The 27,641-nt window shown below is 36.4% G+C and overlaps 2 protein-coding genes and 1 long non-coding RNA gene across 3 annotated transcripts; 2 read left to right on the top strand and 1 right to left on the bottom strand.

Annotated features, from left to right (window-relative positions):
* The first annotated feature begins 6,220 nt into the window (after positions 1 to 6,220).
* LOC114826411 (protein FREE1-like) lies at positions 6,221 to 10,941 on the top strand. The gene is made up of 10 exons (XM_029106549.2): positions 6,221 to 7,302; positions 7,879 to 7,965; positions 8,064 to 8,195; positions 8,911 to 9,042; positions 9,224 to 9,289; positions 9,375 to 9,485; positions 9,661 to 9,753; positions 9,965 to 9,998; positions 10,200 to 10,270; positions 10,408 to 10,941. Exons 1-10 carry the CDS (start codon positions 6,379 to 6,381, stop codon positions 10,483 to 10,485), a joined length of 1,728 nt encoding a protein of 575 aa, XP_028962382.1. The 5' UTR covers positions 6,221 to 6,378; the 3' UTR covers positions 10,486 to 10,941.
* Positions 10,942 to 17,141: 6,200 nt separating this feature from the next.
* LOC103420858 (GDSL esterase/lipase EXL3-like) lies at positions 17,142 to 20,989 on the top strand. Its single transcript, XM_008358902.4, has 5 exons — positions 17,142 to 17,642; positions 18,723 to 18,853; positions 18,972 to 19,205; positions 20,225 to 20,480; positions 20,569 to 20,989. Exons 1-5 carry the CDS (start codon positions 17,318 to 17,320, stop codon positions 20,763 to 20,765), a joined length of 1,143 nt encoding a protein of 380 aa, XP_008357124.2. The 5' UTR covers positions 17,142 to 17,317; the 3' UTR covers positions 20,766 to 20,989.
* A 2,678-nt stretch (positions 20,990 to 23,667) lies between these two features.
* LOC139198367 (uncharacterized) lies at positions 23,668 to 25,724 on the bottom strand. Its single transcript, XR_011583806.1, has 3 exons — positions 25,599 to 25,724; positions 23,949 to 24,010; positions 23,668 to 23,792 (listed from the first exon to the last, which is right to left on the bottom strand). It is a non-coding gene; the product is annotated as an uncharacterized lncRNA (long non-coding RNA).
* Between the last annotated feature and the right edge of the window lie 1,917 nt (positions 25,725 to 27,641).

The raw sequence follows: 27,641 nt of genomic DNA, 5'->3' as shown, positions 1-27,641 counted from the left end.
CGCTGGCTCTCAGTGTTCAGTGTGCAGGTTCTGTGTCTAATATGGCCCAACGCCTATTTGCTCGAACCCGCCAAGTTGAATCATTGGCGGCTGAAGTGATGAGTCTCAAACAGGAGATTAGAGGGCTCAAGCATGAGAATAAACAGTTGCACCGGCTCGCACATGACTATGCTACAAACATGAAGAGGAAGCTTGACCAGATGAAGGAAACTGATGGTCAGGTTTTACTTGATCATCAGAGATTTGTGGGTTTGTTCCAAAGGCATTTATTGCCTTCGTCTTCTGGGGCTGTACCGCGTAATGAAGCTCCAAATGATCAACCTCTGATGCCTCCTCCTTCTAGGGTTCTGTCCAGTACTGAGGCTCCAAATGATCCCCCTCCGGTGCCTTCTCTTTCTGGGGCTCTACCGACTGCTGAGACTTCTCCTAAGCAACCTTTGTGAAGGCTCCCTCTTGTGTGCTTATTTTGACTCATGTATATGTACATATTTGTAGCTTATCGGGGATATCAATAAATAAGCTTTCCTTCATTTCAACGTATTGTGTTAAATACACCAAAGCCTTCTTCGCTAAGTTCTTTGAATTTTCTTTTGTTAAAGCTTGTATGTTGAAGCTTTCTGAGTGGAGCATGTAGGTTGGGGTAGTGTTCTCTTAATTTCCCGAATGAGGAAAACTTCTCGGTTGGAGACTTGGAAAATCCAAGTCACTGAGTGGGATCGGCTATATGAATCTTAGAACGCCATTGTGCTCGATCCTGTGTCATGTCCTTCGTTAGATCCAAGTACTCTAAGTCTTTTCTTAGAGTCTCTTCCAAAGTTTTCCTAGGTCTTCCTCTACCCCTTCGGCCCTGAACCTCTGTCCCATAGTCGCATCTTCTAATCGGAACGTCAGTAGGCCTTCTTTGCACATGTCCAAACCACCGTAACCGATTTTCTCTCATCTTTCCTTCAATTTCGGCTACTCCTACTTTACCCCGGATATCCTCATTCCTAATCTTATCCTTTCTCGTGTGCCCACACATCCAACGAAGCATCCTCATCTCCGCTACACCCATTTTGTGTACGTGTTGATGTTTCACCGCCCAACATTCTGTGCCATACAGCATCGCCGGCCTTATTGCCGTCCTATAAAATTTTCCCTTGAGCTTCAGTGGCATACGGCGGTCACACAACACGCCGGATGCACTCTTCCACTTCATCCATCCAGCTTGTATTCTATGGTTGAGATCTCCATCTAATTCTCCGTTCTTTTGCAAGATAGATCCTAGGTAACGAAAACGGTCGCTCTTTGGTATTTCTTGATCTCCGATCCTCACCCCTAACTCGTTTTGGCCTCCATTTGCACTGAACTTGCACTCCATATATTCTGTCTTTGATCGGCTTAGGCGAAGACCTTTAGATTCCAACACTTCTCTCCAAAGGTTAAGCTTTGCATTTACCCCTTCCTGAGTTTCATCTATCAACACTATATCGTCTGCGAAAAGCATACACCAAGGAATATCATCTTGAATATGTCGTGTTAACTCATCCATTACCAACGCAAAAAGGTAAGGACTTAAGGATGAGCCTTGATGTAATCCTACAGTTATGGGAAAGCTTTCGGTTTGTCCTTCATGAGTTCTTACGGCAGTCTTTGCTCCTTCATACATATCCTTTATAGCTTGGATATATGCTACTCGTACTCCTTTCTTCTCTAAAATCCTCCAAAGAATGTCTCTTGGGACCCTATCATACGCTTTTTCCAAATCTATAAAGACCATGTGTAAATCCTTTTTCCCATCTCTATATCTTTCCATCAATCTTCGTAAGAGATAGATTGCCTCCATGGTTGAGCGCCCTGGCATGAACCCGAATTGGTTGTCCGAAACCCGTGTCTCTTGCCTCAATCTATGCTCAATGACTCTCTCCCAGAGCTTCATTGTATGACTCATTAGCTTAATACCCCTATAGTTCATGCAATTTTGTACGTCGCCCTTATTCTTGTAGATAGGCACCAAAGTGCTCATTCGCCACTCATTTGGCATCTTCTTCGTTTTCAAAATCCTATTGAAAAGGTCAGTGAGCCATGTTATACCTGTCTCTCCCAAAAGTTTCCACACTTCGATTGGTATATCGTCTGGACCTATTGCTTTTTTATGCTTCATCTTCTTCAAAGCTACAACCACTTCTTCCTTCCGGATTCGACGATAAAAAGAGTAGTTTCTACACTCTTCTGAGTTACTCAACTCCCCTAAAGAAGCACTCATTTCATGTCCTTCATTGAAAAGATTATGAAAATAACCTCTCCATCTGTCTTTAACCGCGTTCTCTGTAGCAAGAACCTTTCCATCCTCATCCTTGATGCACCTCACTTGGTTTAGGTCCCTTGTCTTCTTTTCCCTTGCTCTAGATAGTTTATAGATATCCAACTCTCCTTCTTTGGTATCTAGTCGTTTATACATATCGTCGTAAGCCGCTAACTTAGCTTCTCTGACAGCTTTCTTCGCCTCTTGCTTCGCTTTTCTATACCTTTCACCATTTTCATCAGTCCTCTCCTTGTATAAGGCTTTACAACATTCCTTCTTAGCCTTCACCTTTGTTTGTACCTCCTCATTCCACCACCAAGATTCCTTTTGGTGTGGGGCAAAGCCCTTGGACTCTCCTAATACCTCTTTTGCTACTTTTCGGATACAACTAGCCATGGAATCCCACATTTGGCTAGCTTCCCCCTCTCTATCCCACACACATTGGGTGATTACCTTCTCTTTGAAAATGGCTTGTTTTTCTTCTTTTAGATTCCACCATCTAGTCCTTGGGCACTTCCAAGTCTTGTTCTTTTGTCTTACTCTTTTGATATGTACATCCATCACCAACAAGCGATGTTGATTAGCCACGCTCTCTCCTGGTATAACTTTGCAATCCTTACAAGTTATACGATCCCCTTTCCTCATTAGAAGAAAATCTATTTGTGTTTTTGACGACCCACTCTTGTAGGTGATCACATGTTCTTCTCTCTTCTTAATAAAAATGTACAAGAAAGGCACTGGAAGTGGAGGGCACACAATCCTTATCCGTGACAGGAAAGCTAACTCTCTCTGTCTCTGTTTTAAATAGGCGTACACAGAGAGCGTACGGTTCTAAGGCAACAACTGACAAAAGGAAAAATATGAAGCAAATTTTGGCGTTTGTAATTATAAGATTACAAGGACTGCAGCTTCTGTCACCACCGCCACTTTTTGGAATCATAATCTTTATTTTCTTCACCGCTTTCAATGAAAGCTTGACCATTTGAAAAGGACACGAGACGAGAGAGTGAAAAGAAGCAAGCTTTGGAAATGCAGGCTGTGCAGCATCTCAGCTGGTGCAAACGAGGCCCTTTTGTTTTCTCACAACCAAATTTGATTAGAGCTATAAATTTGTCCCATACCGGCCATGAGGAGAGCCATCAAGAGGTTTATAAGAAATGGAAATGGTTCCCACACACACACACATTGCCAAGTTTTTTTTAGTAAAATTTCATACTCAGTTTCTCTCAGGTAGCTAAAGTGGGAGAACATCGGCAATACCAACTCATTTGTGTGGAATCCGTTGGCAACCCGTTGGTGTGCTTACACACTCTCATGTGAGAAAAAAAATAAAAAAATGTGTGACTTTGTACACACTAAACAGTAGCGAATCCAAAATTCGATTCTTGTGCGGTCCTAGTATAAAAGGTCTAAGGTTTTTAAATAAAAAAATAGCTTAAAGACCCATACAAAACATTTGGAGGATTTTCGGAAGACATTTACATATATATTTTATGAACTCTGGGTGGTTCTAGGACTACCTAGGTCTCAGTGTGCATCTGCCTCTAACGGTATAAATTTGAGATAATTAAGGGCAGATTGAGCATAGGACCAAATAGCATATAGCCATTTCACATATTTCATTTCAAGTTTTATATAATCTTGCTTAGAATTATGTTGAATTGTACATATTTGTTAATATGAAAGAGTATGAGATTGTTAATTCAACAAACAAAGAAAAACATATTAGAGAAAACAGTGACAAGATTAGAGAAGGGAGATCTTTGTTAATTCACACAAAGCAACTGTTCCCGTAATAAGTACGTGCAGTGGCGTAATGGTCTTTTCGAGAAGGGAGATCTTCTGCTTCTGCTTTTGTTTCTGCATGGAAAATCCCAACGCTGATATATCCCCTTTCCTTTTTCCCAATAATCTCAAAAGAGCAGAAGAGTTGCAGACAGAAGACGGACACCGCTCGATCAGTCGGTCATTCAGTCGTTCAGTGACTGATCTGGTTGTCCTTTTTTCCGCTTTCCATTCTTTCCTCATTTCAACTGGCTGAGAATCGTGTTCCATTTATCCCTGCACCTGCAACACGAAATCACACTTAGGCCAGGCTGTTCGAACGTCATGGTCATGGAGCATTTAGTTTTAGGGAACACTGGAACAAGAAGGTCTGCAAATTTGCTGTGTTAACAAATACAGCTACACAGGAAAACGTTTGACCATGTTTGCAGTCACAGCATCGCGTAATGTTATCTATCTATGTACTAATTAACAACATAGATAATATTAGGTTGTTACCGCAAAACCAATTAGTAGCGGTGAAAGGGAGAAAAAAACAAAAAACAAACTGTAACTTGTGTTTCAAGCATGAGTGAATTTGTTTCGACAGCATGAATGAAATGAAAGTTTCATCTCAAAATTCTCAGAATTGTAAGGTTGACAAACTTATTGAATCACTCTCGATGGGCTTAAGAAATGAGCTGGTATTAGATGAACTCAAAGATATAAGCAGTTTACCCCTTAAAACTGGATTACCTCTGTTGTGTTGTTCATCAATATATTGTTAGGCTCATATATTCATTATATTCTCTCAGATTTGTCCAACCTCCATATTAGAGGTCTCTACCCCTTTATATAGGCCTCCCCTCTTAAGGCCTCTCAAAGTGACATTTAATGTGCCCACAACTTGTACTAACTTACTGACACTTTTCCACCGATTCAGCCAGGCCCTCGTCAACGAAGTGATGTTTTAGCAATCTGGGTGGCGCACCTTTTTTAGGTTTAGGCGAGCCAAGCGTCCCACTCGGACCTTGGTTACCTCGCCTCGTCTTGCTGAGCATTGTCTTGATTGCCTTTACGTCCCATCCTAGGCCTTTGTTATTAATTGGAAGTCGTCGTTTGGTTCGAATAGCACTTAAGTAGTTCTGCCCCTGGATACTTATGCCACAAAGCTGTTAATTGACCCACGTGCACCAAGCTGTCGAGTAATCCTTCTTTTGTCTTGGTCGACCTAAGTGCTCGGGTCGGCTCTCTTTAAACTCCTTGGGCCTTTGCTTGAGCTTATGCCATTGGGTGTGCCTAAAAGGGCCCATTGTTAACAAAATCAGTTAGTGATGAAGAGTAATCAAACTCCTTACAACATAAGCCAATGAACTTCATATGAGAATAGTTAAATTTCATAATGACCAATGTGATTGTGTACATAAATAGTCTTCAAACGGAACGACAACAGATTGGATCGGAGACCAACGTGTCATATACATTCTAATAACTGAGAAAATGTCTCTTTTTTATTTGGTCAAGATTTGCGAAAAATCATCCATACTCATATTTACAAATTATAGTATCAAATGTTCCCATAATCATCTCGCAATGTAATGAATTCTCCATGTGTTAACGTGTGTATCCATTTTATTAATTAAAAAAAATAATTTTCTTGTAATTAATAAAAAAATGTTTTGATCACATTAAGTCAAACACAAAAAAAGGGAGTATTTTTGCTCACCACTATTTAATGTGATGTATGCTCACTATCATATTTATTACCGTTAGATGTGTTTGGATTTCAAGATTCATATAATGGATAGACACAAATCTCAAAATTCAAACTCATATAACGGTGATAAATAGTGTGGTGAGCAAAAATGCACTCCAAAAAAAACTATGGTTAGAAAAAAAAATACAATCAAATTAAGAATCTAATCATTAAACAACCACATAAAAATTAAAAACTTTGATTGGATAAAAAATTGCGAATAAAACACTAATTAACAAAAATATAAATGTATGCAATATTTAAAGAAAATGAAAAACTAAATGGTTACTAGAGAGCCTCGATAAAAGTTCACTCTTAAGTGGGCTCGGCCCATTTGATATGACGGACTTGTAATTCGAAAAAGGTGAGATCAGCCCATTTGTAGTTTCTAAATTATTCTGGATTCGATTCGGGACATCCTTAACTTATTCAAAGCCACACGCAAGACCGTTTGTCAGTTTGCTCCCAGCGCAGAGAAACTCCCAGCGCAACCGCGTTGCTGATTCCTCCTCCGCCTGCTCCGCCTCCTCCTCATCTTCTTCCTCTCTCTGAAACGACCTCGTTGCGATCAGCGATGCAAAACGGGGATTATGCCTCCGCTCCCTATTACCAGTACCCTCCTCCGCATCAAAACCCTAACCCTATCCCTAACCCGGCCGATCACCACCACAACCCCTACGCCTCCGCACCGCCTTTCACCTCCTCCGATTACTCCGCTTATTCCCAATCTTACCCCCCATATTCTCTGAATCCCGACCCTGCGCCTCCCACCGCTCCTTCCTACACCCCTTCTCCTCCAATTTCCAATCCCAATTTGCAAACCTTCAATCCCACGCCTCAGCCGCCTTCTTCTTTCCCTCCGTTCGAGACCCATTCGCCCTATCAACCGCCGCCACAGCAGCAACCGTATCAACCACCGTACGAATATAACCAATCGGCTCCCAGTTACGCCACTTTGCCGCCCTCGATTCCCGCCAACCCTAACCCTAATTCCAACCCCTCCTCTCCGTATTCGTCCGTTTACCAGAGCCCGTTTTCTCAGCCGCCCCCTTCGGTCCCGCCTGTATATGAAAATCCATACGAGAATTCTCTGAAACTGGATCACGGCGGCGGCTCCGGCGGCTCCTATTTAGATGATAGGTATGGGGGATACAACCGAAGCCGATCCGATTTGGGTCCGGATCCATATGGGAAGCGGTATGATGCAGGTCCCGATGCGGGGTATGGCGACGGTGTTTATGCTTACGGAGGTGATAAGGTGGAGCCGTATGGAGCTCGCGGCACCGCACCCAAGTCGTCAAGTTCGACTTTGTTCGATGATTACGGGAGGTCGATCAGTGTCCCATCTGGGAAAACCACGCCGGTGGGCTCGAACAAGATCGTCCGGGCAGTACCCAAGGCCGATACGCAAGAGGACGCGAAGGGTGGGGTGCAGAAGTTTCGGGTCAAGCTGTTGGCTGAAAGTGGAGGGCAGAGCACTATGGATGTCCTTTGCCAGGTATGACCAACGAGATACTGTGTTCTATATAAGTAAAATTTTAACTTTAATTAGAAGCATATAACTTGTTAGTTTCTATTGTGTTTACTGTGATTGGATTTTTCACATTGTTAATTTTCACTTGTGATTGTGTTGTTGTGGGAACGGATTAGTTCCGTTATGTCGTTCAATGCCACTGATTTCAACAGCTTAACTTTGTAGCTTAGGTTACAACTATAATTGGGAGCCTTAGCAGAAGAAATCATGTTTTCACATAAATGTTACTCTAAAGAAATGGCAAATAGGGACTAGATGCTACTTAGAATTAGAGCACTATGGCCTCTTGGTCTATGTTGGAATGGATTACCAAGGTAAGAGTTATAAAAGCACCACCTTGGACTCTCTCCTATTTTTGAAATGCATATTATCATGAAGCTGTTTCTGGTATTCCTCGGGATGATCATCTTTATGTTGGTTTAAAGTATGGGTAGTGTTTAGAATGCCATCCATTGCTCTTGTTTAGTTCCTTCCCCCTGCTTTCTTTCAAATCTTTCCTATTGATTTGTTAAGATTTGCTGATACTAAATTCTATATCAGATTGGTTTGGATGGTATCCGTATGCTTGATCCTGCTACCAGTCGGACATTGAGAATATATCCCCTCGACACCGTTACAAGATGTGATGTAAGTTCACTTTACTTTAGCATCAAGTTCGTTAAGGAACTTTTAATTTATGTATTGAGGTAAAAGTAATTTGTATGTTTATTTTTCTTCTCAAGCAGAAAACCGACTCATCTACCTTCGCCTTTTGGTCAAAGAGCTCTGTGGATATTGAGCCAAGGCGTATTAGATTGCAGTCAAATAGTTACACTGCCAACACCCTTTTGGATACAGTGACTGCTGCAACTGTACAGGTTGGAAACTTGGGAATTTTGCCTTTCCCCTTGTCTTAAAAGATTAATCGTGCCCCTTATTTACTGACAACATGTGATTAATTATGGCCTAGGAGATGTTTTCCTTGTTTCTGCTCCTGTTATTTGACATGTTGTCATGTAGTAAGTATAAACATTGATGTGCCTTGGTTCTATGTGAAAATTAATAAAGGTGGGCTGGTTTAGTCATTTTGTGTTTCAGTTATATGTGTTCATTTTGAGTAGGGTGGTAAACTACAGAGATTGACTCATGTGTCTGAACTTTTAGACTCGGGCCTGTATTTCATATTGATCAAATAGGCATGAGTAGTGTACTTACATGAGGGGTAGTGTTTTGTTGTGAAGTAATGCCAGCTGATTTCTCTGTGCAAAATTGCATGAATATCAAATGTATTCCTTCAATGCATAATCTCTAATGAACTCTCCATCATTCATTTTGCGAACTAATTGAAATTTGTTATCAACATCTGTTTGGCCCTCTTATTTTGAAAATAGAACTATGAGCTTACTGTATGTTTATGCTGATATTATGATTGGGTGGTTATGTCTTTATTAAATTATATGCTTTTATTGAAGATCTGAATGATGCATAATATGGTTCATGTTTATGTCCACAAGACTATGTTTAACCTTAGCAGAGAGATTTTGAATGTTGATTATTTTTAGTGATGTATTGTTCTTACCCCTTGTAACACAGCTTAAGGAAATGGGTGGAAGAATCAGGCCAACGGAATCGGGAAGGCCAAGCGAACAGTCTACAGAGAGAAAGAAAGGATTAACCGATTGGATGAACATTATAAAACCGGGAAATGTGGAGAAAGATCATTGGGTAATATTAGCTTGCCTTCCTTCCACTTTTGTTTGTTTCAATGGAATGATATAAACGTGGTAGTGCTTTATATGTCTCCATGTACACCTTTCAATACAGGATATGATTGTTGCAGTTCTTTTGGTAAGTAATAAAATAATCTTGTTCTACTCTTTCTTATTTCGTTACTGCTGTTTTTTAGGTCCCCGATGAGGCAGTTACAAAATGCACGGCCTGTGTGTCAGATTTTGGGGCTTTTAACCGTAGGGTATGTCTAGAGTTAAAGCGGCATCTTTATTGTTGGTTGTTCATGTTCTCTTCATTTGAACTTATGGATTTCTCCCTCATTTCAGCATCACTGCCGGAACTGTGGAGACATTTTCTGTGACAAGTGTACCCATGGCAGAATTGCCTTAACTGCTGAGGAGAATGCCCCGCTGGTTCGAGTTTGTGACCGATGCATGGTATGTCTCTAAACTTCTTTAGGGTATATCACTGTTAGCTGATGATATTATACCAATTACATCAGTAGTAAGTAGAGGGGTGTGGACTGGACTGAAGATTCCATTTTATATTTTCAACATTTCAAATTTAGTGTGGCAGAATCAAGATTTTATATGTTGTCATTATCCTTTGTAGGCTGAAGTGACTCAGAGGCTCAGTAATGCCAAGGAAGCATCTAGTAAACCTGCAGGACTTCATAGTCATGAGGATCTTGCCAAGAAGCTTCAGGTGATTTCAGTGTTGTGTTTGTCTTTTGCTTCTACCAAGCCAATCTGCACATAATTGACATATTATATTTCCACCGAAAATAAAATTTATTATGAATATGAGCTGAATTTCTTCTAAAGTCTGGATCAGTAGAGTCATTTTTTTATACGCATCTGTTTTGCATGCTCGCACTTCCTTTTTTGCTTCATAAATTCTTTTTTTTTTTGAACAGGAGGAGTTGGAAAGGAATCGCAAGGAATCTTCAGGTAGTTTCTTTGCTTGTGAACATTAGACGTTGGAAATATGAGTAGACCCTCCATTGAAAAGAATTTGTTTTGGATAACCTTGTACATGTTCAATGTTTGAGTTCAATAAGTGGGGTTAGTTTTGTAGCATTCAAATATTAGCTGAGGAGCTAGAGTTGTATAAATGTTAATAATTTGCAATTTTGCATGTTCATGCCTCAGGTTCAAAGTCCGATGGATCTGGGAGGAGAATGAGAGAAGTTGCCTGTCCTACATGCACAGTCCACTTGCAGGTAATATATTATATAGAAGTTGAACTGATTTTGAAGGAGGTTTAAATCTCGCACTTACGTAGTGTTTGTGGAGTAGTGGTGTGTGCATGTTTATATTTTTTGTGTATGTGGTGATGACATTACTGGAATTGTTGTAGGTTCAAGTTCCCAGCTCGGGGTCGGAGACCATTGAATGTGGGGTTTGCCAGAATCCATTTCTTGTGAGTGCTCATTGATTCGAAAACAGATTCTCACGACAGCACTCAATTGATATCTATGAAGTTTCCTGGTTCAATTAGTTTTATTGGATTGCTTATGTTTCCTAATAATTTGGAAGAGCTTTTGCATGTCGGTGTTTTTTCTGCGTTGTTGTTTGACTGGATGGCTGCTGCGTTCTGCTGTTTAGAGTGTGTATATTAAGTTTTTACTTGAAAGCCCCATCAAACTGAGTCTTGCCGTCTGTATGTAAATTGATGTTTATATTTTTACTTCTGTATATCAAATTCTTGATGCTCTACTTCTGTATATGTTACGGTTCATCAGTGTTGACCTTGTTTGATGAGGGATTGTGCCGTGTTTGCGATCTTTTGGTTCGATGTGCTCATCCGTGTAGTAATTTGATTAAATGTGGGTGATTACGATGTATTAACAAATGTATGAATTGAAAGGCTCTATTAGAAAAAAACTTTCTCCCCTGTTGCTGTAATCCTGTAGACTCTGGTTGTTTATGTATGTATTTGAGATTTGTGGTGTTTATAATTGTTAACGCTTAAAACTGGTGAGGCTAACAAAAGTTCGATGGATCAAGTGTTTGTCCTTGATGGACTTGCCCAAGATTTCAACGGTTCACCTTTTAAAACTAAAACTAAACTACGTCCACTGAGTTTTTTGTAGACACTGGGAACAAGGTTACAAGTGGGTTCGGCTATAATAATACAAATTCTCTCCCAATTCTATTAAGGAGTACTTGTCTTTCTTAAATAGGAAAATTAATGAAAATGATTTGATAATTTTTGAATTTTAAAGATAAAGATAAAATAAAGAGTAAAGTGAATAGTATCAAAATTGATTTTTTTAATATTAAAATATGATTTTTCGTTAAAATGAACAGTACCAGAAGTTTTTCGTTAAAATTTTCTTCTTAAATAGGCCTTCCTTTGAACCTTCAGGTTACGATCCATTACTTCCTTTGCATTTAATGATTCGAATTCATAGATTAGACGTTGTAGCTATTTGTCTATTCTTTAGCTGACACGTGGCAATAGCCCTTCCTTTGAACCTTCAGGGTAGGGATGGGCAAAATATCCATGGGTATGGGTAACCACGGTTACCCGTCCATTTAAAGTTGATGGTTATGGTTATGCCGTTTAAACAAATAAACGGTTATGGGTATAACCGTTTATCCATGAAATTTAAATGGGCGGTTATGGGTATTATCTGCGGTTATAACGGGTATCCATCGGTTATGGATAATATTCATGGTTATAACGGGTATCTATTTACCCATTTAATTTAATATATGTAAAATAAAATTATAAAAAAAGTAAAAACCCTCAGAGTTACAAATCCGTCACTCTCTTTCTCTGCCTCTCGATTTCGTCACTCTCTCTCTCCGACGCTCTCTCTCTCCGTCGCTCTCTCTCTCTCTCTCCGTCATTATCTCTCTTCGTCGCTCTCTCTTTGCGCCTCTCTCTCCGTCGCTCGCTCTCTCTCTGGGCCTCTCTCTCCGTCGCTCTCTCTCTGCGCCTCTCGACTTCGACTCGACCACACCTCGGCGACCTCTCTCAATCGCAGTGAGAATTCCGCCATGGCCAAAAGCTCGTTCAAGCTTGAACATACTCTGGGTATGCTTTTAATTTTTAATTTTGTTGGGTTATTTGTATGGTTTCTGGAATGCCCATATGCCTGTTTTGGTTTCTTTTAATTGGCTGATTGTAGTTTTTGATGTCTTGTTCTTGAACACCTGAATTATGGATTGTGGCCCTTTTGGATTGAAGGATGATTTGTAGATAAAAGTTTATGTCTTTTCAATTTTATAAAACAAAAGTTTGGGTTTTTATCGATTGCTTCTGCTTGGTATTGTTTAAATTTTAGTATTTGAGTTTTTTTATCGAACTTGTTCTGATATCAAACTTGTTTGTTCAATGGAATTAAGTCGTGGGATTATAAATCATCAGCCTTTGTTTGACATGAGTTTTTCTATCGAACTTGTTTTTGATAGAATTAATTTGTGGGGTTGTAGATTATCAACCTTTGTGTACAATCTTATCAATAGCATTTGTTTGGTATTTTAAATCAGTCTCAGTTTTCTATCCCACGTTTACCAAGTTGGAACTTCCAACTTCCTCAGTCCCGATTGTATGTAATGGGTAGCTAAAATGTATTTATAACGGTGTTTAATTGTCAAAAAATAAAAATTATGACAAATTTTTCTTTTGTAATTTTCAATTTGTTAAAAAAATAATGTAGATGGGCGAAAAAAGAGGGTAAATGGGTTAAAAAGGACAAACGGTCGAAAAAATGGATAAATGGGTAAATGGTTATGGTTATGGTTAAATGGGTAAATGGATGGGCGAAAAAAGAGGGTAAATGGGTTAAAAAGGACAAACGGTCGAAAAAATGGATAAATGGGTAAATGGTTATGGTTATGGTTAAATGGGTAAATGGTTATGGGTAAATGGGTACATGGTTATGGGTATGGATAACCGTTTATAAACGGTTATGGTTATGGGTATAATCATTTATGTAATTACCCAACGGGTAAACTGTTATGCGGGGATGAACATAAATGGTTATGGGTAAATAATCACGGTTACCCGCCCGCCATAACCATTGCCCATCCCTACTTCAGGGTTACAATCCATTACTTCCTTTGCATTTAATGATTCGAATTCATAGATTAGACGTGGTAGCTATCTCTCTATTCTTTGTTGACACATGGCAATAGGCCTTCCTTTGAACCTTCAGGGTTACAATACAATCCATTACTTCCTTTGCATTTAATGATTCAATGGATTGTTTGCCCTACCATTCCCATACCCTTTTTATACCATTCTGTTTTATACAGTCACGGTTAAGTTACGTCAACATTTATTTTTTTATCTTATTATTTTTATAAAAAAATTAATATAAAATGTAAACTTGACTTAATCATGATCGCACAAAATAGAAAGGCATGAGGAGGATATGGGAAGAGGAGAGCAGACAATTCATCTCCATTCATATATTAGACGTGATAGCTATCTCTATATTCTTTAGCTGACATGTGGCAATAGGCCTTCCTTCGAATTCATATACTCTTAAATGATATACTTTATTCGAACAATAAAAAATAAAGATGTATAATTTGATGATGATGTCTGATGATAACCATACAAAATACGAACTTCCATTATTTACAAGTTCCAACTCAACACATGCTAGCAATACAGATTGGACCATAATTTTGCAGAGGGTGCTTTTCTACTCGGGACACATTTAATTTTTGGTTGTTAGATTCTTGATTGAAAATTTAATGACTAAAATTTAACGATTAAAAACTTTAGTGTATGATACACTGGACTCCAGTGACTGGAGTATACTAGAATTTTGGTAGGCTAGTGATCGAACAAGAGGCTTGAAAAGTTATGGGTTAAGCATCATATCTTACTGAGCAAAGGATTTATAACTAGTGATTAAGAGAATTTATCATCCACTCAAAAATCTGGTGTGTTTGAATTCTACTCTCTTGATATTGTTTGCATTAAAAAAAAATCATAGTTTAATGGATAGGGTTTTGTGATTAGTAGGTAAAATGTCAGATTTATGGATTTAGTTGGTACGATATAATGTCAAATTGATGGGTTTAGTTGGCACGATCCAACTGCTTTGTATATATTAATCGAATTCAAGATTTTGATCATAATATATGGTGAACTTACCAGCATATATAAAGTGAAGATGCAGGAAAATAAATTATTATTCTGAAATAATGATTCGTGCCCGTAGCTGGTGCTTTTTGTTGAGCAGTTGACACACTGCAATTAATTTGGCGAGTAGCGCGTGGAATGAGACCACCAAAACGTGGAAAAATAAAGTAACCTACATTTTTTTTTCGTGTTGAAAAAAATTGAGGAGGAGAGGCTACTTCATCTCATGTTAGAATATTCTATAAATCTCTTTTAGAACTTACATAAGAGGTTTTAGTTTCGTTTTTTATTTTTACATATCGCCTATTAAGAGAGATTTTCGATGATGGAACTCGAACTTAAGTTTTAGTCTACTAAAGAAAACGATCATTACTAACTCAACTAATCATCATTTACATTAAGTAACCTACTTCACTCACCCAACTGAGCGTCCTTTAATTTCCCTCCTTTTTGGTTATAGAAAAGGGAAATAATTAATTTAATTAGTGAAATGGTTCTTTTGGTTGCTTTTTTTGGTCTCTTTTTCTCCTTCCAATTTTGTGGAGGTTTAATAAATTATGATGTTACGTCAGCTTGCATGCAATACGACCTCAAGATCTTACGTAGACTGCAGGCAATACCCTGTTGGGTGTTTTAGAAAACTCTTGCCAGTAGTTGATTCCCAGAGCATCCAACTGTACATTTGTGGTTCGAGGGATTTCCTTTTGAAGAAGGTAGCCAACCACCTCTCATAAAGAAGCAAGATTAGCTTACTAATTGTGGGAGAGAGGGGGTAAAGGCTTAAAGCTCTACCGGGACCCTTCTCACTCTTATTGGGAAGATAAGACGCTATTTCGGTATAGTTTGATGACCAAATTTTAAGGATCTTGGTTCTTTCCATCAGTTTGGTGTGGGAGGAGCGTGAAGTTGCAACAATAACCTACGACCCAATCTTAATGTGTAATTTGATTCGTCTAATTCTTTAATTATATGCTAGATTTTTTCGACTACAACTTTTGAAGAAAGATAAGATTCCAACGTAAAATTAGTTGGTAATAAATAAGTAGTCTAACTTACTTATAAGCCCATGTAAAATCGTTTTTCCATCAATGTGAGATTCATTCTTAACAAGTTTTTTTACGTGTGGTTAATTTTCAACTCAAGCACGTGGGAAACATAAACGGGTGACATGAAGCATGTGTGGCACATGTAGTCATTGAACTTCATACGTAAGACAACATGCTCTGTTATTATAAATAAAGTTGAGGTTACATCTTAAAATTAATTAACAATATGGGGAGTAGCCCAACTTAAGCCCTTACAAGTTTTCTCCTTTCAGCGATGTGAAACTCTTTTACATCCACACATGCATTCTTATGTGTGATAAAAACTAAACACATAGATAACATGAATTAGGTGACATATAACACGTATAGCCGTTAAACATCACACATGATCAATCTGCTCAAATATCATTAAAAAAATAAAATAAAGTTCCACCATGAATTGACAATATTAAAGTATCATGTCCTACTTACGAACAACTCTAGTACAAGTTTTTCCTTTCAACTTTGTCTTTGTAATTGAATTCTTCTCTTTTAATAATTTTATTCACTTTATAACAAAAACAGGTTGAGTATCCCAAGATTACTACAACAGTTGTGCCAATTAAACTTGTGCTCACTGTTTCTTCACCTACAATGCCTAAAATATACTTCTTTAATTAAAAGATCAAGTTTATGACACTGATGAGATAGGTACCTTTTGTGATATACAAATATATTATGCTGAATCGAGGAGTGTATACGATTTTTCATTGGCCAAGTAGGTATGTGTGATGCAACCTACATGCAACAGACCATGTGGCTGATCAAGAAATCATAAATAACATTTTAAAATGTTTTTTAGTTGAGAAATAATGACATGTATATGGCTAGCGGGTAACTGGTCTGCCTTACTTAAAGAAGTAAAGCATTGATTTATGGTTTGTAAACGTACGTAGTGTTTTAATGAAGAAGCTTAAATAATAGGAAAATTATTTAAGGAAAACTAATGAAAAAGATTTAAAAATTTTGAGTTTTAACGATAAAGATAAAATAAAGAGTAAAGTGAATAGTATCATAATTAACTTTTTAGTATAAAAATATGATTTTTCGTTAAAATAAACAGTACCGAAAACGTTTCGTTAAAGTTCTCAATTATTTATGCATACTACCTGTGTTCATAGATGTTCATTTATTTTCATGTACAAAATTTAATCGTTAGAAAAACACAGAGATTTGCGCGGATAGAAATCCGAGTGTGTAATCACTTTCGAAACATAATTGAGTAGGGTTGGGTTTCCTCTGATTTGTTTGTTTATTTTTCTTATAAGTGGACAAAAAAAATCTTTAAACCGCAATACTAGCGACCTCTCTAATGTCTGATAAGTAACTTTCATTCCTGGTGGCAAAGAAAAGAACGTCTTTTACATTACTTTCCAATTATTTATTTATTTACATATATAGAGAAATGATGGCATCTTTGGAGAGAATTTTTTATGTAACTGACACACAAAATAGTACACAATGTGTTATTACACAAATAGTGAGACATGTGTGTTAAAAAGTTAATAATTTAAAAAATAAAATTTATCATCACTTAAAAAAAAAACACATAATATATTATCCATATTTCCTTCCCAATAAAAAATTTCTCCACATCTAGCACTGGAAATACGCAGTAACACATGCAAACTGTACGTACTTCTAGAAATTAGGAATCTTGAAGGCTAGTATTAAAAAAACCTGTAACAAATTCAACTGAAATGACTGCAGTAAAAAACAAATCTTGGTTATTTATTGTTTTTTCTTAGAATTTTAACGAAAAGTTATAGATATTGTTTATTTTAACAAAAAATTATATTTTTACATTAAAAAGTCAGTCATAATACTATTTATTTTAGCATTTATTTTATCTTTTTCGTTAAAACTTAAAGTTTTCAAACCATTTTTATTAATTTTCCTTTTGTTTCTTTCTCTGTGGTAAATGGAGAAAAGCTTGGATATTCTGAAGTCTCCTGTGAGAGCAGTCAGCGACTAAAAATAGGGCAATGTCGCGACATTTTCACATCTTGTCTATATAAGGCACAAAAATGCACCTGGAGGAGCATTAGAGTGAGACCAAAGAGTCTTCCAAAATAATGGTATCAGGATTATTTGTTATGGAGTCTTCTTCCTCTTCTTCTTGTCCTTCCCAGTTGCTGTCGTCCCGGTTGATATTATGTGTTTGTGTTGTAGTTTTTGGTGTTTTCCAGTACCCTACAGCCACAGAGGGACTGGTGAAGCTGCCACCAAACCAGACTGTTCCGGCGGTGATAGTGTTCGGCGATTCGATCATGGACACGGGCAACAACAATGATCTCGAGTCACTTGTTAGGTGCAATTTCCCTCCTTATGGACTAGATTTCCAGCAGCACATGCCTAGTGGCAGGTTTGGCAATGGCAAAGTGCCCTCAGACCTCATAGGTATAACAAGCCTCTCTCGCATACAAATATACATTCATCCATTTCGTTAAATTCATATATGTGTGTGTGTCTGATGTGTACCAACTGTAGTTTTCATCTTCGACGCATGAGGGTTTACGATCGGAACTGATTTATCCATCATGGAGAGAGATGTCCTCGCCGATAATCACAGTGTGTGCATGACATATTTGTATAGCAGTTGTCTGTCAGTGGAGAGAACGTTTACTGTGAACCTCCCTATAAGCCTTCATACACATATTTGTATAGCAGAGCATTTTTACTATTTAGATTTTGTCTCGTTCTAACAAGGGTTCGAATTCTTTCTCCTTCTTTTGGTACGGTTTAAAATAAAAATATCGATTGTAATAAAGGGAAAATAAAAAAATAACAATTTTAAGCTTTCCAAATTATTCCTTGTTTATGTAGAGCTCAGAAACTAAATTTTTTGTTTGGTATATCTTGTATACCTATATGCATGCATGTATTTGATTGCGGATGGAAAAAAATGAGTAAAGATGGCTCCTGGACTCTGGGCCAACTCGCATGTCACCAATGACCTCAACAACCTCTCTCTGTCTCGAGAGTATCATGGTGGTGATTCCGTTGACACAAATAACATTATTTATCCTTTTACACGTATTTCATCTCTTAGAGAACCAAAACCGTTTAGCCATTTGGTGTGACAATTATGCTACCAAGATTGCACGTCTACATATAGAAAATAAAAAATTGTAGATCCTTTATCTATATATTATATGCAAACTCACATCATGCACATATTCAACCAAGATAGCTATGGAGTTTAATTTTTCTTTATTTATAGAATAATTATGTAGTATTTCATTTTTTTTACGTTTTACTTTACAACCTTTGTCCAAATTAAAATTAATTTAATATTATGTTACTTTCCTTATGTTGAGTTACTTTCTTAACACTAACACTTGATAATTATCTACATTTACAAAGTTATTCGAAATAAGAATTGGACAAAATCCATGCTGGAAAAATTTTAAATTAATATTTAATAGTAACAAAGTCTTAGTATTTCTATCTACATTCATTTTGGTTTATGATGATCAGCGTCAGAATTGGGAATCCGAGAGTATTTGCCGGCATATTTGGATCCAAATCTACGACCTCAAGATCTCCCCACTGGAGTTGTCTTTGCATCAGGTGGTACCGGATTTGACCCTATGACACCCCAAATAGCGGTACGTTAATATAACATGCGCGCACCCATGAATATATCAATAGATTAAATTGCTTTGCTCATAAATTATAATTTTTATTTATCAATCCTTATTTCTGCATAATTTTGATAAAATGCAGTCAGTTATATCAATGGATGATCAGTTGAAAATGTTCAAAGAGTATATAGCGAAGCTCAAGGGCGTTGTTGGAGAAGAGAGAACCGAGTTCATCCTATCCAAGGCTCTAGTTCTGGTGGTTTCCGGCAGTGATGACATCGCCAACACCTATTTTGGCATTCGCATAAGACAAGCGCAGTATAGTGTTCCTGCTTACACTGACCTCATGGTCAACTCTGCATCTAGTTTCGTCAAGGTAACAAGAAATTTGAACAGATATTACCTGAATTTTTTTTACTTGAACTGAAAGTTCTGTGTGATTACTACTTACATTAAAAAAAAAATTATATTAACCACACAAATTTCTTACAGTTTGATATCGATCTATGTCCACTTCCATCTAATTTTTCGTCAAATAATGGCATTCAAGTCCATTATTGTCATGACGGAAATTGAGGGTCCATATTTTCTGATGAGTTTTAAAGAGAATTGAGGGAAACTACAAAGCTTTTTGACAAAGAAAAATGTCGTATAAACACCTATTTTGGCAATAATATAGTACCTTAGCTGTTCGTGGTACTTCATATTCATCTTTACCTCTTATACACTCCTATCAATTTTTGACCGTTGGATTGAATGAATTTGAAGAAGATAAATAGACAAAAATTAACAAAAGTGTATGAAGGGTAAAAAGGAGTGTGCAAATAACACTACCCTACCATATATGACGAGAATGGTCTTAAAAAAACATGCACCGATTCGTTTCGGTGACAAGTAGCAAGACAACATAGAGGTGATTAACTTTTAAATTTCTCTATTTCAATTTTCCTTTATAATAATTGACCCACTAGATTAACAAGTTAATCAATAGGATTCTCTCCCCTCCAAATTTTCTTCCTTTCCAGTTTCCTTCTATTTGAACAGTCACGATTAGTTACGTCAACATCTTGTGTTGACTTCTTTATAGAGAAAGTCAAAGAAAAAAGTGAGAGAGGAGAGGAAAGGAGGAAGGGGAGGGATTTAGGAGAGATTTTTCAGTGTGACCGGCACACGAGATAGTACACCACGTGGTACTATACAAATGGTGAGATATATGTGTTAAAAAATTAATAACTTAAAAAATAAAAAATTTCACCACTTACATAAAAACACGTAGTGTACCATTCATATTTCCATCATAATAATTTTTTTTTTCAGGATTTAAAATGGAGAGAATTCTACTCCGTTAATCAAATCCCTTATTTACTAACAATGATATGGTAATTACTTATTTAGGAATTGTACAAACTTGGGGTGAGAAGGATTGGCGTGTTCAGTGCACCACCAATAGGATGTGTGCCTTCACAAAGAACTTTGGGTGGAGGAATTCTGAGAGGTTGTGCAGAAGAACACAACGACGCGGCAAAGTTATTCAACATCAAACTGTCCAGCTCACTCAACTCCTTAAGCTCCGCCCTGTCTGGCAGTAAAATCGTCTACGTGGATGTTTACAATCCACTGCTTGATATCATTCTCAACCCTGCCAAATATGGTAATTATTCTAATTAATTAATGCATTAGTTGATGAGATTAGTTTAATATTTTGTGTTAATAATGATATTTGGGTTAATGAGTTTTAGGTTTTAAAGTTGTGGATCAAGGTTGCTGTGGTACGGGGGAAATAGAGGTAGCAGTGTTATGCAACAAGTACGATTCTACGTGTGAAAATCGATCCGATTATGTGTTTTGGGACAGTTATCATCCTACAGAAGGAACCTACAACATACTCATCCCTTCACTTATCAATAAATATATTAACAACTTCTTGAGCGATTGATTAATGAAATAATATTGTCGCCTTTTTAAGTCCAATTAATCAGTTGCCTTACATTTTAATATGGTCGTTAAAATCAGTATATAAAATATTATGATATCATGAATTGATCGATTTGTTTATGCTCCTGGCTAATCCTCAGTCCTCATTGTCAAGTCATGCAATCAGCTTTTCATCTTTTTGGAAGAAAATGTAATAATAAACATTGTAATATTCTAATTCCTTCAGTTTTCGTCTCTCATTGTTCTAGGGGGTGTGCTATCCACACACTCCATTTTACTTCTCACACATCCCTTGATAATTTTTGTCCGTTGATCTTCTTTAATTCATCCGATCCAACGACCAAAAATTAAAAAGGTGTGTGAGAAGTAAAATAGGGTGTGTGGATATCACACCCCTTGTTCTAGTGTTAGCTCAAGAGAGTGCTTTCGTCCTATTAAAGTAAATAAATTCAAGTAGTGCTTTAAAATTTTAAGTTAAATTCTTAATTGTCCTTAATTAGGAAATTAAGGGACAGTTTGAAATTGTTATGGTTTGAAAAAAAAATTGCTTATGATGCGCTTTAAAAATAATCAGATGTAAAGTAAAGCTGATGACATTTGATTGATAATACTTGGGTACTCACTAGTAAGTACTGACCTTTTGATTTTGCCCCATGATATTTTAACACAAGTTTTATTAAATGATGGAGATGTTATTATTCTTTTGGGCTTTAAAAAACTAAAAACACGTGACATCTATTGATTGGACCAAATCACAAAGAGGGTACATAACGGATCCCTTTCCACCTGATCGACCAAATCAAAGGATCCACGTCCTTGAAATTTGATCTAACGACTAAAGTTATCCATTTTAGATGGCCACTTGGCGTGCAAGTTACCCCACACACACACACATAGAGATATATATATATATATATATATATATATATATATATATATATATATATATATATATATATATATAGGGTAGCAATGAAATGAAATAGTTGGTCATGATTGTCCACGCTTTTTATGAGCATGATTGACCATGCTAAATTCTCAAAGCTTGCAATTAGCCATAACTCTATGTTAGTGAGTCTAAGATACTTTTCGAATAGTTCACCATAATTTTTTCAAACAAACATGACATGTTTTTAATTGGCCAAAATTTAAGAGTTGTACCAAAGAGAAGTAAATAGGTTCTGAAAAGGAAGTCAAAAATCCAAAATAACCTTAAACATGAGTCATGTGAGGCACATGTCTTACATTGGATAGAAAACTTAACTGTGTTAGGGTGATGACAAATTAATGATTTTGGAAAGTTAATATGATAAGTTACTTAAAATTTTAGTTCATAGGACAAATTAAAAAAGATGCATGTAAGGTCATATGACACTTCAAAAAAAAATTTCCTAAATTTTTGGGTGAAAAAGTTACCCAGAGGGTGAGAGATGCAGTTTGGGGATTAGATGCAAGCATTATTACGACGTAATTAAGTACAATGTGACTTGGAGGACAATCAATTATTTCTTAACGATCAAGTGCTACAAAAAACAAATAGCTAGCAGAGATCGATGAATTATCAATTGGCAGCACTAAATTGGTTTTCATGCTATCGTGACGATCTATGTGAGAAAATTAAAACATATGGTTTATTATAAAACAAAAGCAAGAGTACATTTCATTGTAGTACTAGCTACCTAGTAACTTGAGTAATATGTTACTTTGTTAAGAGTTCATGAGCAGAACTTGGCCTTAAAAATCGCGTTGTAAGGAACTGGCGCCCAAGAAATCTTAAACCACCCCATGATATATTATTTTTCCGATGTTAAACAATTAGGTCCCAACATACTCATGAACGGTATATATCCGAGTCCCGTTACGATTTATAACTAATGAGCGCTTATTAGGAAGTTACATTAATCCATGAATGAAGATCTAGGTCCATGGATATTTTGATAATTAAAGTATTGAGACAGCTAGCTCAGGTTTACTTTATATATGATATATATCTATATATATTTACAAAATTTCGACATTGAAGGTGTCACATAAATTAGAATAATTTGGGAAGTTTGGTTCGGTTGGGAAGCTAGCGGAGCGAGGTCGATGAATAACTAGTGGTAAGTAGTAGCGAGACAGAAGCCAGAGGTAGTTCTTGACAATGAAATATTGTGAAGAACATTTGAGTTTGTTGTTATTAAATGTTGTTGAGTACTTATTATATATCATGGAATTAATACATAATGTTGATTTTATAATATACGGTCCAACTCGCAAGACAATGAAGGCGGAGGAGGAAGAAGTCCATATATATTTGGACCAACATTGGCAGGACCAGTAGCAGTGTAGTACACTTAATCTTGCTGCAGACTCAGCTAAAGGTTATTCACGATAATATCTCATCTCCCCAACTGCTTCCAATTTTCCATATTTCTATATTCAAATTATTTCAACCAATTTTTAGTTATTGCACATGACTCTTCTTGCACCATGTATTACATGATGTAAAGGAGTCTCAAAACTTAAAATTTTGTTTTTGGCTTAAAATGCACATACGTTAGGGCACCTGCACATTAATGAGTCTTACTCGTTATACTCTTCTTTTTGAAACAACGGGTCATTAATTGGACATTAGAATCCAAATTTGCAATGCTTGAGACTTGTTAGCGATTTTTAAGCTTATCAGGTTGCTCTTTGATCTTTTCAGTCAAATGTTCTACATTATGAACTTCTCATAATTAGGCAGTTAAATAGAACATTAGCAAACCTCTTAACATTGACCCCTGATCATTTGATGTCATGAAAGTTTCTTATAGTTTTGCATGACTAGTAACTGCATACGTTGAGCTAATTAGCTCCCCTTGTGTCCCTCCTTGTTTCTTATGACGCTAGTTACTACTGTGTTTTGGGGTAAAGACTTCAAAAACACTGGTGAATATTCATAAGGGTTTTCATATTTGACCGGTGAGGCTTCATTGATTCATGTAGCCCTCGGGTCTTGAATATTAATGTTGGTGGATGAGGAAATTTATATGGCACGTTCGACCTGTCATCCAATAAATTAAAAACGAACAACAATTAATCGACAAGTAGAGACAAAGGAATTCTCGTTATTTTACAGTAAAGTTGCGATGCTGTCCCATTTTTTCCGGGAAAATTTGTTATCAAAAATAAATATTTAATCTTATTACTAGTTACGTACGTATAACCACCTACTATAGGCATTGCTTTAAACAAGGCATGTCGATGTCTCTGGCGATCGATCTGTGGATAAATGACAATCTGTATATCAACTTGTGGTTACTTGGATTAATTTCCAATAACACTGAATTGATTGTAGGGAACTTTAATGAAAAGGGCTTGGACTAAGTTTATTTTAACAAAAAACCATGCTATAAACTTTATTTAATGAAAAAGAATTAAATTTTAATGAAAAATCCTTAAATTTTAATAAAAAGGACAAAAAACTTAATTTTTAACGAAAAGGACACAATAAAAAAAAAAAAAAAAAAACCTGACGCGCGCGCAGTACATATACACTGTTTATGAAACTGAACACTGTTTATAAAACTGCACTATTTATGAAACTGGACTATTTATGAAACTGAACAGTACTATACTATTTATTGGGTCAATTTCATAAATAGTGTCTAGTTTTTTTATCCACTTTCATAAAATGATGTCTAGTTTTTATCATGTTTCATAAATAATGCCTAGTTATTGGGTCCAGTTTCATAAATAATGTATAGTAATTGGTACAATTTCATTAATAGTGTCTCTTTCTTGGTCCGGTTTCGTAAATAGTGTCTAGTTATTGGTCCACTTTTATAAATAGTGCCTATTTTTTGGTCATAATTCATAAATATTGTCTAGTTCTTACTCCAGTTTCATAAATAGTGTATAGTCCAGTGTTCAAATTATACCTAATTCTTGTTTTCGTTTCATAAATAGTGTCTACTTATTGATCCAGTTTCATAAATGATGTCTACTTATTGGTCTAATTTCATTAATAATGTCTACTTATTTGTGAAGTTTTATAAATAGTATTTAATTCTTGGTTCAGTTTCATAAGGTTTGAAACTTAGACCCTTATTGGTCAAGTTTTATAAATAGTGTTTAATTCTCAGTAATTATATTTAAAAAGCTGTTTTCAATTACCAAATTAAAATTTCCTCACTTTTTTCATATACCTACAATAATCAATGTAGTTTTCCATCCAATTTCTTGAGCTTAAGTGTCATCTTCGAGAAATTTTTCCTTTTGCCCGTAACACAAATGATATACCACATGTTATTATATAAGTGTGGTGGAAAATTTTATTTTTTATGTTATTAATTTTTTAACACAAGATTCTCACAACTTGTATGGAATGTACCATCCTGTGTTCTGGGCACATTGAAAAGTTTCTCATTATCATGACTACTATTAGAAAACAACACCACAAAAATAAGATAGGAGACAAAAATAAAATAGGAGAATGTAATTCAATTCGAAGTTTTAAAAAAAAAAAATTCTATGCAAAAAAAAAAATTAATGTAGCTGAATGATGGGACAAAATGTAGGAGAAAAAGAGTGGACTGAGGGGTGGGGGGGGGGGTATGCGCCCAGCGCCGGTGGGTTTGTTATATGTTTTTTTTTTTTTTTAGTCTTTTGTCCTTATTATTAAAATAAAGTTAGTGGGTGGTTTTTTTATTAAAATGTAAAGATTTGAAGCTCTTTTCATTAGTTTTCCTTTGATTGTATTACTTAATTATCACGTAATTATATTCTAGAGTAAATTATATAAAATTACCTTAACTATTGGGTCAGTCACAGTTTAATACCCCGTTTTAAAAAAATTTCAATGTCATACCTTATCTTCGAATTTGTTACAATGTCATACCTTCCGTCAATTGTCTGTTAATTCATCCGTTAGATGTTGACGTGGCTTGAGACGCGGCCCACTTTTTATTAAAAAATTAATAAAAAAATATTTTACCCTTAAAAAATAAAAAAAATAAAAAACCCAAACACCCATCTTCCCCAACCCCTTCCCCTTCTATGCGACCCAAATCCAAAACCTCTCATCCGCCACCTCTTCGACTCCCTATCCCTTTGTTCATCTCCTCCCCTCCCTCCGTTCATCTCCATCCCTCCCTACAAACCCATCACCCCACCCCCTATCCCCATTAAAAAGTTTCCTTGTTCCCGTCTTCCCCCAACCCAAAACGAAAACCACCCCAAACCCAGATCTCACCCGCGCCAACATCCCCCACCCACCCTGGCACATCCCACTCCCTCACTCTTCTCATCTCTCCCCCAAAACAAACAAATTTTGAAAAAAAAACCCAAAATACTTTGATTCTCGGCAAACCCAACCAAATTCCTTAGCACACCTGCCGCTTTTGATCAGAATCTCGGTGTCGGCGACGTGCGGTCAAGGCGGGTCAGGAGAGGGAGAGTTTGGGGTTTGCTTTTTAGGGTTTACAGAGGAGAGAGAGAGAGAGAGAGAGAGAGAGAGAGAGAGAGAGAGAGAGAGAGAGAGAGAGAGAGAGAGAGAGAGAGAGAGAGAGAGAGAGAGAGAGAGAAAGATCGGGTTAGGGAGGTGGTTGCGAAGGAGAAGACAAGGGGGATCGGGTTGGGTTCAAGCCTGTGAGAGGTAGAGATTTGGTGGAACAGAGGGAAGGAAGGAGAGGAACAGAGGGATGAGGAGTCAAAGAGGTGGCAGAGGAGAGGTTTTGGATTTGGGTTGTAGGGAAGGGGTAGAGGAAGATGGGTGTTTGGGTTATTTTGTTTTTTTTAAGGGTAAATTATTATTTTAAAATAAAAAGTGGGCCCCCTCTCAAGCCATGTCAGCATTTAACAGATGAATTAACAAATAACTGACAGAATGTATGACATTGCAACAAATTCGAAGATAAAGTATGACATTGGATTTTTTAAAGACATGGTATGAAACTGTGACTGATCTAATAGTTGAGGTAGTTTTATGTAATTTACCCTATATTTTAATATTGCACAATAATTTTGTTTCATAACCAAATAGGTAAAGGGATCCCTTCTTATTTTTGAACAATACTTTACTACTCAAAGATGAGTATGAACTCTTACTCAAAATTTCTCAAAATTGTTCATTGTCAATTTATAAAACTTCGTATTTATAATAAGAACTGTTCATATTATAAATCATCCTATAAAGATCGCCTCTACAAAAAATAAATTAAAACTAAGGTCGTTTAGCCATCAAACTATTTAAAAACAAATGAACGGTATTGGTAAAAGCATTACAAATTGTCTATGTATTTGCTACAATAGATTGACTGAAAGACCTTAGTTTTAATTTATTTTTTTTGTAGAGATGATCTTTACAGTGTGATTCATAGTATGAACGATTCTGATCATAAGCACAAAACTCTGTGATTAACAAATAGATACAACATAGTTTGAAAAAAAAAATTTGAAAAACTACACGGTACTTGTTATGTTAGATCACCAATCATTTGAAAAAAAAAATCAATAAGCACGATAAACTAATAGGAATAAGCATGTTTATCAACGTCTAAGTGATCAACCAATCATCAACTTTCATGTCCTTTAGTTTTCAAAACTTTGTCTCTAAATTTAATCTCCCTAGCATTACCTATTAATTAAAATTAATTCTTTCCTTTGTTTTCATTGAGTTTCACGTTCAAGCACATGGTTGTCTCAATATCTGTTAGAACTAATGAATGAATATCAGAGTAATTAAAGGATTATATTGGCTAGAAAAGGAGATATGAATGGACGTGGACGGCTCCAATCAATTTTCATTTCACAAGTAGGAGTTTGAGTTTCGTGCATTAATTTGTTGGCCAAATTTGTTCGTGATCTTTGTAGTGAGATCCTAATTTTAAACTAATTGTTAATCATAACCTTG

The sequence above is a fragment of the Malus domestica genome, chromosome 08 (genome assembly GCF_042453785.1).
Source record: "Malus domestica chromosome 08, GDT2T_hap1".
Taxonomy (NCBI): Eukaryota; Viridiplantae; Streptophyta; class Magnoliopsida; order Rosales; family Rosaceae; genus Malus; species Malus domestica.
Note: the sequence above shows the minus strand (reverse complement) of the source record. Positions and strands in the feature narration are given on the sequence as shown.

Excerpts from the sequence above, each read along its gene's own strand:
- LOC103420858 (XM_008358902.4), top strand. The coding sequence starts at position 17,318 with ATGGTATCAGGATTATTTGTTATGGAGTCTTCTTCCTCTTCTTCTTGT. Across the intron at positions 19,206-20,224 it reads CTGCATCTAGTTTCGTCAAG|GAATTGTACAAACTTGGGGT; the intron begins GTAACAAGAAAT and ends TTACTTATTTAG. Across the intron at positions 20,481-20,568 it reads TCTCAACCCTGCCAAATATG|GTTTTAAAGTTGTGGATCAA; the intron begins GTAATTATTCTA and ends AATGAGTTTTAG.
- LOC114826411 (XM_029106549.2), top strand. The coding sequence starts at position 6,379 with ATGCAAAACGGGGATTATGCCTCCGCTCCCTATTACCAGTACCCTCCT. Across the intron at positions 7,966-8,063 it reads ACACCGTTACAAGATGTGAT|AAAACCGACTCATCTACCTT; the intron begins GTAAGTTCACTT and ends CTTCTCAAGCAG. Across the intron at positions 9,043-9,223 it reads ATGTGGAGAAAGATCATTGG|GTCCCCGATGAGGCAGTTAC; the intron begins GTAATATTAGCT and ends GCTGTTTTTTAG.